This window comes from Vanellus vanellus (genome assembly GCF_965231255.1).
Source record: "Vanellus vanellus genome assembly, chromosome: 1".
Lineage (NCBI taxonomy): Eukaryota > Metazoa > Chordata > Aves > Charadriiformes > Charadriidae > Vanellus > Vanellus vanellus.
Genome location: NC_138905.1, coordinates 146,903,268 through 146,921,258, shown reverse-complemented (window position 1 = coordinate 146,921,258; position 17,991 = coordinate 146,903,268). Strand labels below are relative to the sequence as shown.

The following is a 17,991-nucleotide window of genomic DNA, read 5'->3' as shown; positions in this document are numbered from 1 at the left end:
CAGTTAGGCCTCTAAGGCAGCATTGTGGTAAAAGCAAGTATGCCATTTATGCCACCATTATCGTTGAAAGTCTGGGACATAACCAATCCTGAGCATATATATCTCACCCACACAGTTCATATGGGAAAAGTGTTAAAGACCAAATTAAAAAAAAAAAAAAGTCCCATTGTTGTTTTTTTTTCTTGGGGTTTATTCTAAGAGCTTAAGTCTTAAGTGGAGTCCCGTGAGTCCCTTGTATGGAATAGCGCAACTGTTGTACGAGTATACTTGCAGATGTTGCTTCTTTGTTCTGCTCAGCTGTCTGCGTTAAATGCAACAGGGACATGGCCAGAGACCTTGTTACAGCTGCCCAATTCCCTGATCAATTTTCTGCCAGGTACAGACCTTGCTGGATTCACCACCCAGGTGGGATGCTTTAAAACTCTCTGCCCAGAGACCCTGTACCAGAGAGCAGCTCTGGGCAGCTGGCACATGGTGGCTTTCATCGCAACCCTATCACTGTGTGTACACAGTCGGAAATTACTGCAGAAGGGTCCATGGGTATGCAACACAAGCTAGACTACTTTTTTTTCCTGAGGCTGTGTGGGTGGCATTTTTGATCTTTGTCTTTTTTTAAAACCTTACAAGATCTTTATACATGTAGTAGATACTGTGCCCTGAAACATCCTGTCCATAGCCTTGCTAGAGTACCTACAGTAGCTGACATCTCTTGTGAAATTCTTTGAGCACAAAGACAGCTTGCACTGCTGAGTTAGGTTAGGCAGGTTACCACCATTCTGATATTTGGAGCTCTTTCCAAATACTCTGCAAACGTGCGTGAAATACCATGCTGTTGTAAATTATTGAGAGGTGCTTTGAGTATCTTCTGTTACTGACCACAACCCCTGGCTTTGAAGTAAAGATTTAATGATTTGTGCCAAATTGAGAGCACTTAAATAAATCTGTATTTTGTGTGAACAAGTGACAGTATGTTAAGCAGAACTAGCAGTTGAAGAAACATGAGGAAGAGGACTAACAGATAATGACTGAAGTCCCACAAAGAGTCTGTAACAATTGAAAGAGTCACGTTAATATTTTCAGGTGTTCTCTTCAGTATTATTTTAGGTTGGTTTGAGAGGTGGTTTTTCAGGGAGGAGAGTAAAAGGAGAGTGGAAGAAGGCTAAATTCTCCTTTTCTTCAGACATTGTCACTGTGTAACTCAGGAATTAGATACATGTATGTATTTCTAAAATTTGGCATGATCACAAACTCAATTTCTTTAGCTCCTTTAAACTGGCTTGGGTACTGGTACTTATATGCTCCCATTTATACTGCACTGTTTTAGGTGGTACAGTTAATTTTTTTTTTTTTCTTTAATCCATTTGAGGAATCCTTTTCACCAGCTGTTGAATTCCTTCAAAGACTTCACAGTTTTGGTATCTTGTAATTTTTGGTATCTGTGTAATTACATAGGTATAACTGCATATTGCTTAGTGTTATATACATACACACACATACATATGTATATAAACCCCCCTACTTCACAAGTACAAAGTTCCTGTCATGAACACTAGACTAGTTTTAAATTGGGGAATGGAATGTTGCCTTGGGGAATAAAAGACCTAAAACTTACCTGTTTGCTTTGAGCGGCCTAGAAATTGCAAGGATTATGTGGCAGAGAGAGAGACCTTGTTGGTTCAGCTGATGAGAAGAAACCCATCAGGTAAGGTGATGAGGAATAGCCTTGTTATGGGTGTCCTGGGAGGGAAAGCCAAGATTGCTTCTCCGTTTTAGTTTCCAAGCCCAGCAAAAGTGAAGCAGCTTCTTGTGCAGACTGTGATAAAGCCAACACAAACCCTGAGGAAGGAAGGACAAAGAAGTAGTTGTCACTAAGGAACATGACAAAACAGTCCTATTTGAAAAGGCAGAGTTGCACCTTCCAGATGGAGCTATGGCATGTATTTTAGCAGTGTTGGTTACTTAGACCTAATGTTACAAGGCGGCTTTGTAAAGCCTCTTTAAATAGCTTTGAGGAAAACCAAAGAGTCTAAAGCTTGTTATGATTGTTTCAAAGAGTCTTCACTATAACCTGAGAATAAATATTTGTCTAACCATACACATCGATTATACTCCCTAGGAGAGAAGGTTGTGAAGGAGGCAGTCACAGCCGCAATTAAACAGGTTAATAAACCCTGCCATCTACCCAACCCCGTAAAACGCCTCTTTCCCTTACTGCTTAAGTCTTTTTTGTAGGAGTGTAAAAGCTGGGTAAGGCGGCTTTTGGCGGCGGCGCCGGGGGTAGGCCGCGGGCTGGAGGGCGGCCGGCCGAAGGGAAGCAGGGCCGCCCTGAGGCACCGCCCGCCCACCGTGACAGAGCTCTGTGAGGGCCGAAGCCGGGTAAGGCGGAGCCGTTTGCACGACGAGTGTTTGCCCCGGCTGCTGCCGCCCGGAGGCTCCACCGTCACCCGCGGTGCCCAGGCGAGCCGCTGGGGGGCGCTGCGGGGAAGCGACTACCGGCCGTTAACGGCAGCTGTGACCTGTTAACAGGACACGTGACCCCAGGTGGGCGGGGCGCCCGCCTCCGCCTCACTCTGGGCCTGGCCCCGCCCCTTCCGGCGGGCGCTGCCGGAACCAGTGCGGAGGGGGCGGTCGGGCCTAGGACGCCGCCTGCCCTCGCCTCCCGCCGCCGTTGCCCGCTGCGCCCCGCTGCCGGTCCCCGTCCCCTTCTCCTCCCCCCTCATGGCGGTGGAGTGCGCGGGCACCGGCCCCTCCCACCGCCCGCTCCGGCCTCCCCCTCCCCCTTCTCCTCCTCTTTGTCCGCGCGCGGCGGCGGCGGGGCCCCTCCCGGCGGGGATGTGAGGGGCGGTGAGCGCAGGTAACCGGGAAGGGGAGGGGAGAGGAGAGGAGAGGAGAGGAGAGGAAAGGGCCCGGCCGGTGGCGGGCTGGCTGAGGGGTGGGGGTGGGGGCGGGGGCGGGGGCGGGGGCGGTGGCGGGCCCGGACGGCCCCTCGGAGGGCGGGGTGAGGAGGGGAGGCGGTGGTTGGGGGCGATCGGGCCGTTGCGGGGGGGGGGGGGGGGGGGGCAGTGCCCGGTCTAAGCGAGGGCCCAGAGACCGGGAGGGGCCCTGCCCGCGGCTCCGGGCTGTTCCGGGTGCTGCCCGCCTCCTGGTGTCGCCTCGGGAGCGCCGGGCCCGGGGTGCCTCCCTCCTTCCTTTCCTGCTTTCCTTCCTCCTTCCCCGCCTGGGCTCCCTCTCGCTGAGCCGCGCAAGGTGCTCGGCGTTGGGCGCCGCGGGTGAGGAGCGAGCAGGCCGGGGCGAGCCGTGCCGCCTGCGGGCGGGTGGCGGTGGTTGCGTGGCTGTCACGGCTTCGGGCGTTGAAGCTGGCGGCAGAAGGCCACGGAGACCTTCGCCGTGGTGGTTTCTCCCGTAGTGAGGGACTTGCTGTGGCTTGGGCTCAGGAGGCCGAGATAAAAAGCAAAACTCTGCATGCTTGTTAGGCTCTCTAGCTGGGCAGAATTGGCGAGTGGCAGTATGCGAGTTCTGCCAGAGCTGTTGTACTTCTTCATGGAATGTGTGTGGTGTTAATCGGGGAGCTAAACCAGTTTGTCTTCGGGTTGGTTCAGGATCGAGTTTAGGTGAGGTTGAGGGCTGTGCACCTTGGTTCCAGATCAACTTCAGCAAAACTTCAGAGCCCTGGCAGTGCTTTAGTTTGAGGTGGAAAAAACTAATGTTAGCTTTGCATTGTAGTTCAGAATGATGATTTGTGTTCACTCTTATTCTGTGAAGATATCAGCTGGGTCTGACTGCTGGGTCTGACTCTTTAGTCTCCCCTGATTTTTTTTTCCGATCTTTTCTTTTTCAACCAGCCAACTTTCTCCATTTTCCTGCAATATCTTTAACATTATTTTTAATTAAAATGTAATAAACATAAGTCATTGTGGCTCTTTCTGAGTGCTTTGAATGTGCCTCATTAGATTCCCCCCCCCAAAGTTAACAAATTAGTTGATAGAAAATTATTGTGTAACTTTTCATCAGTATCATATTTGGAATTGAGTGTCAGTTCTGCTTTTGTTAAAGTTACTAATTCTCAGGGTAAAATCCCAGCAAATAGAAAGCAAGTTGTAACAGATTATCAGTCACATCAGAGAAAAAACAGTGACTAATGTCTAGATCTGACTTTAACTTGCTGGGTTATCTTAAATTTGAAACTGGCCATCTTAAATACTAAAGGTAGAACTTCAGTGAACCTGTGTGGGTGACTCATCCTACTGCGAGTGGAGCTAATGTGCAAGGTACAGCAAAGATGAAGGAAGTCATGTCATCTACCCTTATCTTGAGTCTATTTTGATATACTTCTGAGAAACCCAGTCAATACAGTATTTGCTATAAAGCACTGTCTGTAGTCTAGCTAATGAATAACACTGTTTTAGTGAAGTTACTTTTTAGTTTTATGTGTAAATGCTTTAATTGAGCATTCTTTTTATAGAAGAGAATAACTACAAATTGCAAATACAATGAATAAGATGTACAAAAAATTTTTAGCGGGGCATTCTGCATGTTTTCTCACAGTTTCTTAAAATGGAATGCTTGTTGCTTTTGGTTTGGTAATAGAAATCTGCTGTAAAGGATAAGTTTTCCCGCAGGTTAACTAAAACTTTTAGAATAGGCAACTTTAGAACTGTTAATGTATGCTTTGCTTTCTGATTACTTGTGCTAGTGCCTCTAACATTATATTATATATATGCATATATATAACATAAACTTTATAAATAAATAAATATATTTTTTAACTTGCCTATGTAATATGTAAATAATTACATGTATAAGTTTGCCCACTCATTTAACTTGGACAAAGCAGAAAAACTATATCTGTAGTGGGGCAGACTTACAGTGCAAAATTGAAGGTACTCTTTCCTAAATAATGTATGCAGAATCTTTGGGTACTGCATGTGTGCATCTTAGTGCTTCAAAGATGCCCGTGACTAAGTTTTGAACAAGCAGCTCTTTTATCTTAATGCTATGTTATATCTGTCCTTTCAGTGTTCTCCCTGTACCTTTGTTTAAAAGATATGTTCGTAAATGGAGAGGACATAACTGAGGAAGACTTGGATTAAAGAGTTAGCTATATTTGGGGGATTTTAACAGTCTCACTGAGAATATTTCTGTGTTGATACTCCCCACTGCCCCAGAGTTCTGTATATAAATATCCTCTGAAAACTCACCATGCCAAAGCCTATAATTAAAACTTTTATTAGTTTTTGTATAAAAATGCCTTAGCACTTAAGTTACAGAACAAAACTGAAGGGACTAGGATAGTATTTCAATTAAACTTTAGCATGTTACCTTCTTTAGAATAGCTTAGATCGCTGGTTAGTTTCTTTGATTAGTGAGGTGAAAAGCCAAGGGATGAAATAACTGTAACGCTTCAGGTGAGACATACCTAAGGAAGGTCAAATTTAAAATTACATTACTATGTTATTCAAGTGTTTTTAAAACAAAAATCCTGTCCCTCCTGCACAGAGGAGTCAATGTGCAGTCTTGTGTGTCATGCATGAAAACAAAATTAATTTGAAATAATGGACATAATTTTTTAGCTGAATTCTTAAAATGCCAATTAATGTTATTTTTAACTTATATTTTAGAAACCTAACATTGAAATACTTAAGAAGTGAATGCCTCTGGATTTTGGAACAAAATTGGTATGTATAATGAGCCTTCAAAAGGCTCATCACCGAACATTTATTTGCATTTTTGTTGTTAGGGAGTGTTTCTGTTTCCTCTGGTTTTATGCCTGTGGAAAGGAAGAAGGGAACACATAATAGTCAATGTGATACATAATAGTCAATATGTATGTGTTAAAAGCAACTTGTTGATTCAACCCCTTTTTCTTCCATGAAAAGGTTTATGGCTTGGAGGGCATTAAATAGGTGCTTTATTTCAATGTTAGAAACATAAAACTTCTTGTGGAGCTGCTGTAAATAAGCAGAATTGAATACAAAAATACCACAGAATAGTTCAAAAGATGCTGAATGGCTGTACCTGGCATAACTATTATTGACATCCTGTGAAAACAGACCTTTGTTTAAAAATTCTTCCATGTCAGTCATGTCTGCGTCTTGTGCTGTTGAATATTAGTGATCTGGCTGAAAGGACAAACAAGTAATTAATGGCATTGAGCAGGGAAGGGTTGCTAGTGTGTAAACTCAGATGAATATTTTCAGGAAACATTTCTGAAAAAAAGATGCTTTTTGTAGGATTAAATGAAAGTTATTACACCTAGCCAGGAATAAATTGCTATATAAATACAGTTTAGAGAACAGTAGTTCTGTAGAAAAGAATTTAGAGGTTATACTAATAGAGAGGTTGAAAATGAGTCAACTGTAGATAACTGCTCAGGAAGGGCTAAGAAAACCACCCATTTTGGGTTGTATGAAAAGAAGTATAGTCTTCCACTGTGTAGCGGAAATAATAGTAACTCAGCTAAAATACTGAGTTGTACTTTGGGAGTTGCAGTTCATTTAAAAAAAAAAAAAAAGTGGGCTGTTGGGAAAGGACCCAGAGGGTGGCACAGCAGGAGGTGCCAAGCACCTAACTTGCAGAGTAATGTTAAGATGTGGGTGTAAAGATGAAGGGAGTTGTGTCTTTTCCAAGTCCAGAGCGGACAAACATAATGAGCTTTGGTAGTCAAAGTAAGATCTGATAGTAATGATAGTTCCTAAGAGCATCAAAGCATGGCTGTGTTGGTTGTGAAGTTTCCTTCCTAAGTATTTCTTGGGAGAAGTTTGGCTGAATTATCTGTAATGAGCAGCAGTGAATGATGCTCTATATGGTAAAAGGTTGAAGTAAATGGCCTGTTAAGGTCCTTTTTAGCTTAGTGACATCGTCCTGTTCACAATTAGGAAGATCAGTTTTTAGACAACAAAATTATGAATTCTAGCATTTAAATATTTTAGCATATATTTACATTACGTCTAGGAGTAAAGACTGTCTACTGAACTCTTGAGAGCTGGTGGCCAAGTAGGCAAAGTTTGAACAATCCACCATGTTTACTTTCACCAACTATAATTATTGCTTCCACACAATACACAACTTGTGGAAGTGATACTAATTTTCTTTGGCTGATAACTCCCTCATGCTTATACTTACCTGCTTTTAAATTTAAAATATTATTTCATCTCATTACACCATTTTTAGTGTGTCAATGTTTAGGTAGCTTATTTGTTATAATAAATGTATAGCATCTTTTGAGCACTCTGTGTGCTGTTTTGGGGAGAAAAGGACTTTTGAGCAAAGAGACAAGTGTTTCCTTGTGTTTTAGATCAGATCTTGTCAGCATTTGTGGTACTTCTCAGTTACATCTTAAAAATAAGCAAACAAACTTTGTGGCTAATCTGGACTTGCTTATGTCTCTGGACTTGCTTATGTCCCGCGTTTTTTTTCAGAAAGCTTTTTCTCTATCTCTCCCTGTCTGATAACCTCCAAACTCAGTAGACGTCCCCTGTGTTGTCTGTCACTGTACTGTTGCGCGCTGAGAGTTATGACTCATGGTACGAGATGATCCACAGGCAGTTCATAAATGGGTGGTTCTTCAAGTCATTGTAAATGTTGTAGCTTCTGTGGATAGGAAAGTCTCATACCCTCATTACATCTCTGAAATCAGAGCAGCAAACTAGTGTTCCTGCAGAAACCTGCTAGTCTTGGATGGATGAAATATTCTCTGTGTTACAGTCAGCTGTGAACTTGATTAAAGAACTGTTGCAGGACTACACCAAACACAATAAAAAACACTGCCAGCTTTGTTTAACTCCTACATTTTCTGGCTTCTCTCCTGTTTATAACCTAGTAGTGGCCCTGGCTGCTGGAATAGGGCAGTTTTGGCATCTCCCAAAGGTGAAACGTGAGAGGAGTATTTATTTCAGAAATTGCTCATTTAATGTAATTTTCTTTTCTTATTTCCAAAGATAGTAATTTTTCTTGATGATGTTTACAAGGACGCATTAGTTCATCTGCTTTTACTAAGTCGTAGGGTTAGAATTAAACTACCAATTTCTTGAAGTGTAAAAACTTCCTGTGCCTGCTATTGCTTTGACTTTGCAGCTATATGTGTCAGTTCTACACATGCCAATTACATCTGCGCTGTATGCAAGCTGAACCAAGTCTCTTCAGAGAGAAATTGGCTTCACCACGTGCTGCAGAAATGGTCAACAGATGTAGACATATGTATAAACCTTACATGGAAGCATGGCAGTCCAGACCAAGCAGAAATGGGACTGGCCATGTCTGGACAAATAAACTTAGAAAGAAGAGCTAGCATGTGAAGAAGTGGTTAAGATTTGAGTTGTTTACAAACTTAACAAAGTGGTTGTCGGGGAATCAAAAACTCTTTAATGTGTTTGGGTCTTGAGGGAGAGTAGAACTACTAGTTTTGAAGTGTAGCATCTTTAGGGCATTTTTCAGTCTGAATTCAGAAAATTACCTGTTAGCTTGCAAGTTTCCCTTATTCATCTGCAATCAGATTCTTCCTATAGTCCAAAGAAAAGCAGCCTTTGCTTCTCCCTTGTCTCTGAAATGGAGTGGGTGGAAGATGTCAGGATGGGATCAGCTCTTTACATCTGTCAGAAATGTTTTCATGGACGTGAAGCTATGCCAGCCAGGGAGAGAAAAAAAAAAAAAAAGTGGCTTTGCCAGTATGGTGAGTTCTGTTTTAGTAAAAAGCTCCACTAGTAAAAATGCTCCCATTAGTAATATAACTGGAGTAGCAACTGTTAAAAATAGTGGTAGGGTAGAATAGCTCAGCAAAAGAAGTCCCGCCTTCCCCAGGTGATGCTATACCAGTATGACATTTTACAGCAGCTGGAGCTAGAACACTTTTAACTTGATTACCTGAACAGTGTGACTTAGGACTGCTAGAAAAGATGGTGGAGAGAACAGTTGCAAAAGGCTCTTGATGTCTTTCATTAAAAATGCATTTGTCCTTCAGGGGACTGAAGGTCTTGCTTTGAATTCAAAACCAGAGAAGTATTTGATGCAGTTAGTGATGTGGCTTGTTCTGGTCTGTCTCCCGCGCTAATGATTTGTCTTTTTTTGGTTTTGTTTGATACGTGAATTTGTATCCTGCAAGACTCTACTTAGGTTTATTTTTAAAAGTTGCTAGAAAATGAAAGCAGACCCTTGCAGTTTATTCACTTTTTTTTTTTTCCTACAAAATAAGATATTAAAAATACAATGCAAGGATTAAGGGAAGAGGATTTGAGAATTTTGAACTGTGGATCTTGCAGCATTTTAAGCAGTACCATGTTGAGTAGTTATTAGATGGGACTGTTTTCCTATACTTTTTCACAGCCTAACTGGATGCAAGTAGGAAGATCTGTGTTCAGTTTTAATGTTAACCTACCTGTAGCTCTCTGCTAGGTTTTTCCTAGGGGTGTAGCAAATTAATCATAGCTGGAAGCAAGAATGTACAGGGAAAGGTAGTATTGGAAGAAAAGCGATTTTGAAGAAGCAGGTGCAGGAATCGGAACTGTGAACTGGCATGGCAGACCAGAATATAATTTTATCTAGTTCTGGACTCCCAGTGGGTGCGTCTGTCTCTGCTGGAGCCTGGGCATGCAAGAGGGTGCTTGATATTGCTATGTATTCACACCGGGATTGTACGCCTGCTTGGGGAATCTGCTGCTGTATCTCAGTATTAACTGTGGAATTCAGATTCTAATAATCACTAAAGTAGAAATATCTTGTTCTGTCCTTTTCCTTGCCCCCTTTTCCTTTCAAATCAAAAGCTGGTTAATGCAACTTACGTGATATGCTATGCTTCTGAGTATCTGGAAAATAATTGCTTAGGGACTAAATGCTAGTCTTGGCACATCTATGATTGGTGTTCCCAGGAAATAAAAATTGTTTTATCTATAGATGTTTTCTTCCTTTAGAACAGTTCTTTATACTGTCACAATTATCAGTTGTCTTGAAATCAAAGCCTAAAGGTAGTTTTCATTTCCCTTCATACTGTAGAGAGCTTAATCGCCTTGAAAGTACTTTGAGCTTTTTTGTTTTCAGTTTAAAAGTTATTTATAGAGGTACTTTAAATTCAAAATCTTGACTGTTAGGTGGAATCCAGGATATCCTTATTGCAGCATGTATCAGGAGAAAAGCTTGTTAAGCTGGAGGTTGAATATGTAAAATCTTGATTTTTAGCCTAAACGTTGGTATCTTCTGCTAAGCTGTTGTTGAAGGTCTTACTGAACTAAATTTGGAGTCTGCAGGCTAGGTGAAAAATTTTAAACTGTAAACTCTCAATATTTACTGTAGCTAAGCTGAAAAGATGCTTCATAAAGGTATGGGAAACTTTCTAAAATATATCAACAAACAGATGCCTTATTTCTTGTTCCAGATTTTCCTGTTCGTTAGAGGGTGAGGACATGTGCATACCTCTCAAGCTTGTTTGTGTTAGGGAAAGTACTATATGATTAAACACCCATTCTAATCTTCTCTTTCATTGTTCTAGTGAGTTTATATGGAAGAAATGCTGTGGCTATTCTCAAACTCTCTTACAGACTGATTTCAATGTAAGTAATTGTTTGCTCAGTATTGTCAATTACGTGGTGTGCCGGACAGAGACCTGTGTACTTAATGAAAAGAAAAATAAATGACACATCTTTATTTTTTTCCTTAACTTTTTCTAAAGAACTTTTATTTGTTCAGGTTTCAGTTTTTACATGCCAGGTCAGAAGCTCTTCCTTCTGCATGTTCAGACTTGTTAGTCACTCATCCATGGTTCAAGCTTACACATGCTTCAAAGATTGCCTTTTTTTTTATTTTAAACACTCAGAGCCGAGACCAGTCACATGAGCTGTTGAGATTTTCCTATACAGTTTGTATTTCTACCAGTTTAATTATGATGTGTTTATTTTGCTCAGGTTTCAGTGTTGCATCATCTTGTGTTGAGTAACAGAAGTTCTACTGTTCATTGATCAATGTGACAGTCTTTAGTAGTTTACGAGATGAGCCAAACTCGTGGGAGATATGACTTCTGTATTGGTCTGGTGTTGGCTATGAGTTCCAGCATTTTCATTGGAGGAAGTTTCATCCTGAAAAAGAAAGGCCTTCTCCGATTAGCTAGGAAAGGCTCCATGAGAGCAGGTAAAGAACACGTTTATGAAATTTGCTGACATTTAAATTTTGCCATTTAATGGAGTATTACTAAACTTACGTTCTTGCTTGACTTTTTTTGTTTGTTACAGGTATATGTAACCTAAACATAGAGCTGATGTGTTTTTTTTCTCTGATGTCAGATATACCTAAGTCTGTGTGTGATACACACTATTTAATTTGCATGTAATGCCCTCTAGGGAAGGATTCCTTCACATGTCAGTTAAGTCGGAATTGTACTTACAAATTGAAGTTAGCACCACCGTTCTTAACTAAATCTGTGCTCCTGAATGAGTGAATTTAGGAGAATGTTAACTGCCTTTGAGTTGTTTTAGAAAACTAAAAATCGCCTGTAATGAGTAGTGCCCCTCAAGGGTTCATGCTGGAACTGATACTATTTAATATCTTCATCAATGACATAGACAGTGGGATCGAGTGTGCCTTCAGCAAGTTTGCAGGTGACACCAAGCTGAGTGGTGCAGTTGACATGCCTGAGGGACGGGATGCCATCCAGAGGGACCTGGACAAGCTCGAGAAGTGGGCCCACGTGACCCTCATGAGGTTCAACAAGGCCAAGTGCAGGGTCCTGCACATGGGCCAGGGCAACCCCCAGTATCAGTACAGGCTGGGGGATGAAGGGATTGAGAGCAGCCCTGCCAAGGACTTGGGGGTGCTGGTGGATGAAAAGCTGGACATGAGCCAGCAATGTGTGCTCACAGCCCAGAAGGCCAACCGTACCCTGGGCTTCATCAAAAGCAGCGTGGCCAGCAGGTCAAGGAAGGTGATTCTGCCCCTCTACTCCGCTCTGGCAAGACCCCACCTAGAGTACTGTGTCCAGCTCGGGGGCCTGCAGCGCAGGAAGGACATGGACCTGTTGGAGTGGGTCCAGAGGAGGGCCATGAAAATGGTTAGAGGGCTGGAACGCTTCCGTGAGGAAAGGTTGAGAGAGTTGGGGTTGTTCAGCCTCAAGAAGAGAAGGCTCTGAGGACACCTTATTGCAGCCTTTCAATACGTAAAGGGGTCTTAAAAGAAAGAGAGAGACTTTTTACCAGGGCCTGTAGCGACAGGACAAGGGGCAATGGTTTGAGACTGAAAGAAGGTAGATTTAGATAGGATGGTTGCATCGTTCTCAGATGATTCAGAAGGTTGAATCTGAATATTTCTAATTCGGTACCCCTCATCTTTGCTTTTAAAAAATGGTTGATCTTGACATACGTAATTCACGCTCCCTGGTTTGGAATGGGAAGGTGTGACTACATTTTGCACATTTGTACATGTAGTCAACCACATAAGCCACAGACAATTTCCAAAAAGCAGCAGTCTCATAAGAGACACATAATTTGTCATTTCATGCCATTACAATGATTTGAAAGAACTGTTTTTCAGGGGAGTGCACATATGGTCATCAGTGCCATTTCTAATACAAAAGAAATAAAATAACTAGTTTTTTTAGTAGGCTGTAGGAGGCTTACGCACATCAGAAATTTGAAGATTTTATTTCAAACCCTCTTAACTCTAAAGCTTAAGTATCAAAAGGCTGCCCATGTTTTTAAGGGCGTGGGCTGCAGAAATGATTTTATGTTATGGCGATGTTATCAGTGATGGGGCTTACTGTTTGTCAATGTGTGTTTTTAACGAAGCAGCAAACATTCTTTCAATTTTAGGTCAAGGTGGTCATGCGTACCTTAAGGAGTGGCTGTGGTGGGCTGGACTTCTTTCAAGTAAGTATCAAAAATATATCCAAGTAAGTATAAAATCCAATTTACATTATATAATTAAAGTAAATAAGTATGATATGATGGCAGCAATGGTTACAAAAAAGGAGCGAGATGGGGATTCTACAGTATGTGGTAATGCTGTCCAGTGATTTGATGAGTGCAGCTCTAATGATTTTAATCTAACTTTTCTGACACCTGAAGTTCTTTCATTCATTTTACTGCAGTTAAAATTGGGCAGTGTAAGTAGGCAGATGTCACTCTTCCTCTATCTCTCTGCTAGCATATGCATTCAGGGTTTTATCTGAGCAGAGAAGCTTAGATATATGGGATTCTTTAGAGGGAAGCATATTTTGGAATGATGCCTATTTTCTGAACTTTTTTTGTTGTTTTTTTTTTCATTGCTTAAACTCTCAACTTACTGGCTGTGTTCAGGTAACTATGGCTTAATGTATGCATCACCCTGTACCTTGCTATTGCAAATTTCTTCATGACTCAAGTAGGCAGGCTGGGGAGCTACAACATAGACACCAAAATAAAACACCTTCTAATTTGGCTGAATTAATTTTAATACCTGTTGTAGTCCCCCAGCCTGTTTTTTAAAATACAATAGCAGGGGAGGGGGGGTGTTCTGCTAGTACTGTTAGCTGAATGCTATAATTAGAATTTTCCATTGTTCCCTTACTGCATGTTTGTGTCTGCAAGAACACTTGCACCGATTCACAAGTTTGTTGCGTAAGATGGCCTAACTCCTTTTTTTTAAATTATTCTTATTATTACTCTGCAGTGGGAGCTGGTGAAGTAGCTAACTTTGCTGCCTATGCTTTTGCACCAGCTACGTTAGTGACTCCTTTAGGAGCTCTCAGTGTTCTTGTAAGGTAAGAAACACTAACAAACAGCAGTGTGATTTCAGAGAGAGAAGTAAAATATTTATTTAGAAATGTGTCGCTGAATTATGCTATAATAAATGTGGTTTGTTCTTAACTGTACATAAAGTGTGCTTACAAATGTCAGGAGTAACGTTAAGTTTCTTGACGTGACTCTGCTCTAAGAGGGTTCTAGCAACGCATCTACACCTTGATCTGTGAAAAGCTGTCATCTTCTGCATTTCAAAAACATGTTGTATACAGCATAGTATTTTAATTCCTAATCACAGTTAATATTTTTGTCTTTTAAAAATTATTTTTACAAGTGCTTAGGTACAGAGATTTTGGGGAGGTAGTATGAAAAAGGGGTTCTGGGGAAAGATGCCCGATATTAACAGGTAGTTCTGTCCATAGCAAGTACCTTGAGATAGAAAGTCTACTATGTAGCTATTTTAAGTAAATGGTCAATTAATAGGTTTATCATAACTGATTTATGGACATTAATAGTGTTGCTGCACGCAGTGTATGCTAGTGACCTGTACAGTGAAAGCAACCTGTAAGTTGATGAGCAAATTAATGAGATAGTACTAACTCCATGTTTCCTGGTGCATTTTTTTTCCTTCTTAGTGCCATTCTGTCATCCTTCTTTTTAAATGAAAAACTTAATCTACATGGAAAAATTGGGTGTTTGCTGAGTATACTGGGATCAACTGTGATGGTAATTCACGCTCCACAAGAGGAGGAAGTAGAAACTCTGAATGAAATGTCCCACAAACTAGGTGATCCAGGTAAGAAAAATGCTGGCTTGATGTGTATGCAGCTCATAATTTCTTTATTATAATTTCATTAGCGCTGCTTTCAAGTTCCAGGAAGATAGCCCATGTCTGCCTCATGTTGTGAAAATGAAGTAAAGATTAGAATTCTGTGACATAATTCCATAGGGAGCGTTGCATGATGTCAGTGAACTTGTCAGGCCTTGAACAAAGCGTCTTGATGTGAACTGCTGAGATGAGAGTTTAAACAAATGCAGCAGCACATTTGGATAAACACAACTTCTGTAGATTTTAATGGACGTGTGTCAGTCTCTAAGCCCAACTTTGAGCTGTCCTTAAAATGAGAAAGTAGGTGCCGTGGTAGGTGTCTGCTGAGAAGTGCAATCCTGGAGACTAGCTCCTACGCTTATGTGGAAGATCAGGTACTCACAAATACACATCTGCAAAATATTACATATGAAAGACAACTCCCATTTTGCGCACAAGGAAATCGCCAGCACAGAGATTAAAAAGCTGTTCTTAAGGAATCACCTGATTATTGGGAATCTGCAGATGAATGTAGCAGCCTGCCAAAACGTACCTCCCTAAAAAGCATTCAGACACAAGCCAGTGTTCAGTGGCCGCTACACCTCAGTGACTCTGTGCGTAAGGCAGTCTATATCACAGTCTAATCCTGGAGTCATCATGCTGGTAGCATGGTACAATACCATGTGCCCGAGTTTCACGCTTTGTTTTAGCTAGCTCGCTCTAAAATCATTTTAACTTTGATGTTGGAGGAGTAATGAGAAACATCCTGAACTCTTCTGTTTAAGCTTAGCGTTGTTAATATGTGGTTTGTTGGTATCTCTAAGATGCTTTTGCTAGTGTACATAAATAACAAGATTTCTTTTTTTTTTTTCCCCCCAACCACAGGTTTTGTGGTCTTCGCAACTCTTGTTGTCATTGTGTCTTTAATTCTAATATTTGTGGTGGGACCTCGCCATGGACAGACCAACATTCTTGTGTACATAACAATTTGCTCTGTAATTGGAGCATTATCGGTCTCCTGTGTCAAAGGTTTGGGCATCGCTATAAAGGAACTTTTTGCAGGAAAACCAGTGCTGAAACATCCCTTGTCTTGGATTCTGCTGCTAAGCCTTATTGTCTGTGTGAGCACACAGATCAACTATTTAAACAGGGCTCTGGATATATTCAACACTTCAATAGTGACTCCGATATATTACGTGATCTTTACAACATCTGTTTTAACTTGTTCTGCCATCCTTTTCAAGGAATGGCAACACATGGCAGCCGATGACATTATTGGCACCTTCAGTGGCTTCCTGACTATTATTGTGGGGATCTTTTTATTGCATGCCTTCAAAGATGTTAATTTCACCCTAGCAAATCTGCCCCTCTCTTTGCGGAAAGATGATAGAGCAGCAAACGGTACTTTGCTGAGCACGTATGACTGCTTTAATCATGATGAAGAAAGTTCTGCCTGCTTAGGTGAAATACAATCCACCGAGAGTCTCTCAGCCAGGAGAAATGGAAGTCTGTCAGCCTTCTGAAAATATCTACATGTTACTTAAGAAAAGAAGATTCTGTAACTCTGGATTATTTTTTTTTCTGCTGTGAAATGTCTGAGCGTGTCTGGAAACTCATGTACTTTTTAACAGTATGTGTAGACAATCGTTAATTTTTATGTTTGATTAGTTTGGGTAAAGAGCACTGAAGGGGGTTTTATTTGCCTTATTTTTACTTTAAAAATTACTAAAATGACCTCAGACCACAGTTGGTTTTGTTGCTTAAGTTATGTGTAAATACTTTCATTTCATTCTTCTGTTTTAAGATGTATTGCACTAATGACAATTTTATCAAAAATAAATCGCTTTATTTCTGCATTGGTGGTAAAAAGATTGCAGCGAACCTGAATCCTTTGTACTTGTGCCCTGCCTGAACAATGAGCAACTGTAAACGTATTGAAACAGAAGCTGCCATTTGTAAAACAGGAAAGGGAAAGCTACGACCAAGCAAGATGAATCCTTGGAAAATGCTGCTTAACTAAAGCTGTATGTTAAACTTGCAGGATTTATATAAAAAAAAAAAAAACAGCTGTGCCAAATCAGAGAAACTGGCTGGCAGCTTCTGCTCTGCTGGGGTAGGTGAGGTAGTAGCTCCCGCCATGCCGGTTTATGCAGGAGGAAGGATTTGAGTTGTTAATAGTAGTAAAAAAAAAAAGCTACTCCTTGTCTAAAAGAGGCCAGGTTTGGTGTTTGCTGCACCACCCCGCCCTGGCTCTGTGGACCTGCTTTTGATGTTACAGCCTCAACGCACAGAATTGCAGTTTTGTTTGCAGTAACACAATTAGTGTCACAGCCAGTAAGTTTTTTAAAAAAGGGCCAGAAAATTGGAACATAATGTCATTGCTTAAAAAAGGGGTGAGGGAGGTGAGTGGTAATTAAAGTTCATAAAGGCAAAAAATGAAAATTAATGATGGGAGTTTTTGTAAGAACATTTCTACTACAGGTTAGAAATTATTTGGGACAGAGACAACTAGTTACTGCTGTAAGTTGTCAGCACTTGTTCAAGCGTATAATTTATTAGGAGGAAAAAAACAGTTCCCACTTTGAGACTAACTACATGTCCTATGTGCAGGAGGGGCTGAGGTGTCAAGCAAGACTCTTTAAACTCTGGCTGAAGAACAGGATTTGAACCGCTGCCTGATTTTAAGGGACATCACATCAGCAGTGCTCAGTCACGGAAACTCATCCCTCTAATGCTTACGCAACAAAGAGCACAGTCACAGGGAGCGGTAGGGAAGAAGTCAAACTGCTGAGAAGTCACTGAACTCTGGGTAGCCGCTTCTGGTACCGAAGCATCAGCCTGTCCAAAGAGCGGGTTACAATTTCACACAGTGGAGTCTGTTACTTTATGTTGTGGTAGGCACTTTGGCCTCCAAACACACCGGGTTTTGATGATAAATAAATAAAAATGAAAAAGTTACACCTTTTGTGCACCTCCCTGCATTTTTCCTTTTAGGTAGGAGAAGCAGTTATACCAGGTGAAGAGGTTTTAGCTCCCATCAAGTCTAATAATCCTGTTGAAAAAATAGTAACCTACCTTTGGAAAATGTGAAGCAAACATCTCATAGGACTAACGTCTGAATTCTCTTAAACTCACAACTAAAGGGAAAAAAGTGATCATAAAGTACACATGAAGGCTCATAGTTTTAAGATGTTAGAGATGAATCTGCTTGGTGCTGCCACTTAACTAGTAAGAATTGGAACTTTCTTTACTCGCACCATGATAAAACAAAAAAAAAATCAGGCTCTGTTAGTTAACCATTTCTGCAGCACAGGGCCAAGTCACAGCCTTTAGTGTGTGAGATTTATCCCTAAATCAATGATTGTCTCAACAAATAAAGTTGTTCATTTCCTCAACTGAAGCCTGAAGCAGAGGGAATAATGTTTGGTTGACTAGAAATCTTGGCACAGTGCTGCAAAGGACAAAAAAGAAACGTTTCTTAAAGAAAAC

At 41.2% G+C, this 17,991-nt stretch overlaps 1 protein-coding gene across 1 annotated transcript; it reads left to right on the top strand.

Moving 5' to 3' along the window:
• Positions 1-2,629: 2,629 nt before the first annotated feature.
• Positions 2,630-16,356, top strand: NIPA2 (NIPA magnesium transporter 2). Its single transcript, XM_082491643.1, has 8 exons — positions 2,630-2,854; positions 5,619-5,675; positions 10,478-10,538; positions 10,890-11,112; positions 12,786-12,842; positions 13,624-13,714; positions 14,330-14,490; positions 15,388-16,356. Exons 4-8 carry the CDS (start codon positions 10,974-10,976, stop codon positions 16,023-16,025), a joined length of 1,086 nt encoding a protein of 361 aa, XP_082347769.1. The 5' UTR covers positions 2,630-2,854; positions 5,619-5,675; positions 10,478-10,538; positions 10,890-10,973; the 3' UTR covers positions 16,026-16,356.
• The last annotated feature ends 1,635 nt before the right edge of the window (positions 16,357-17,991 follow it).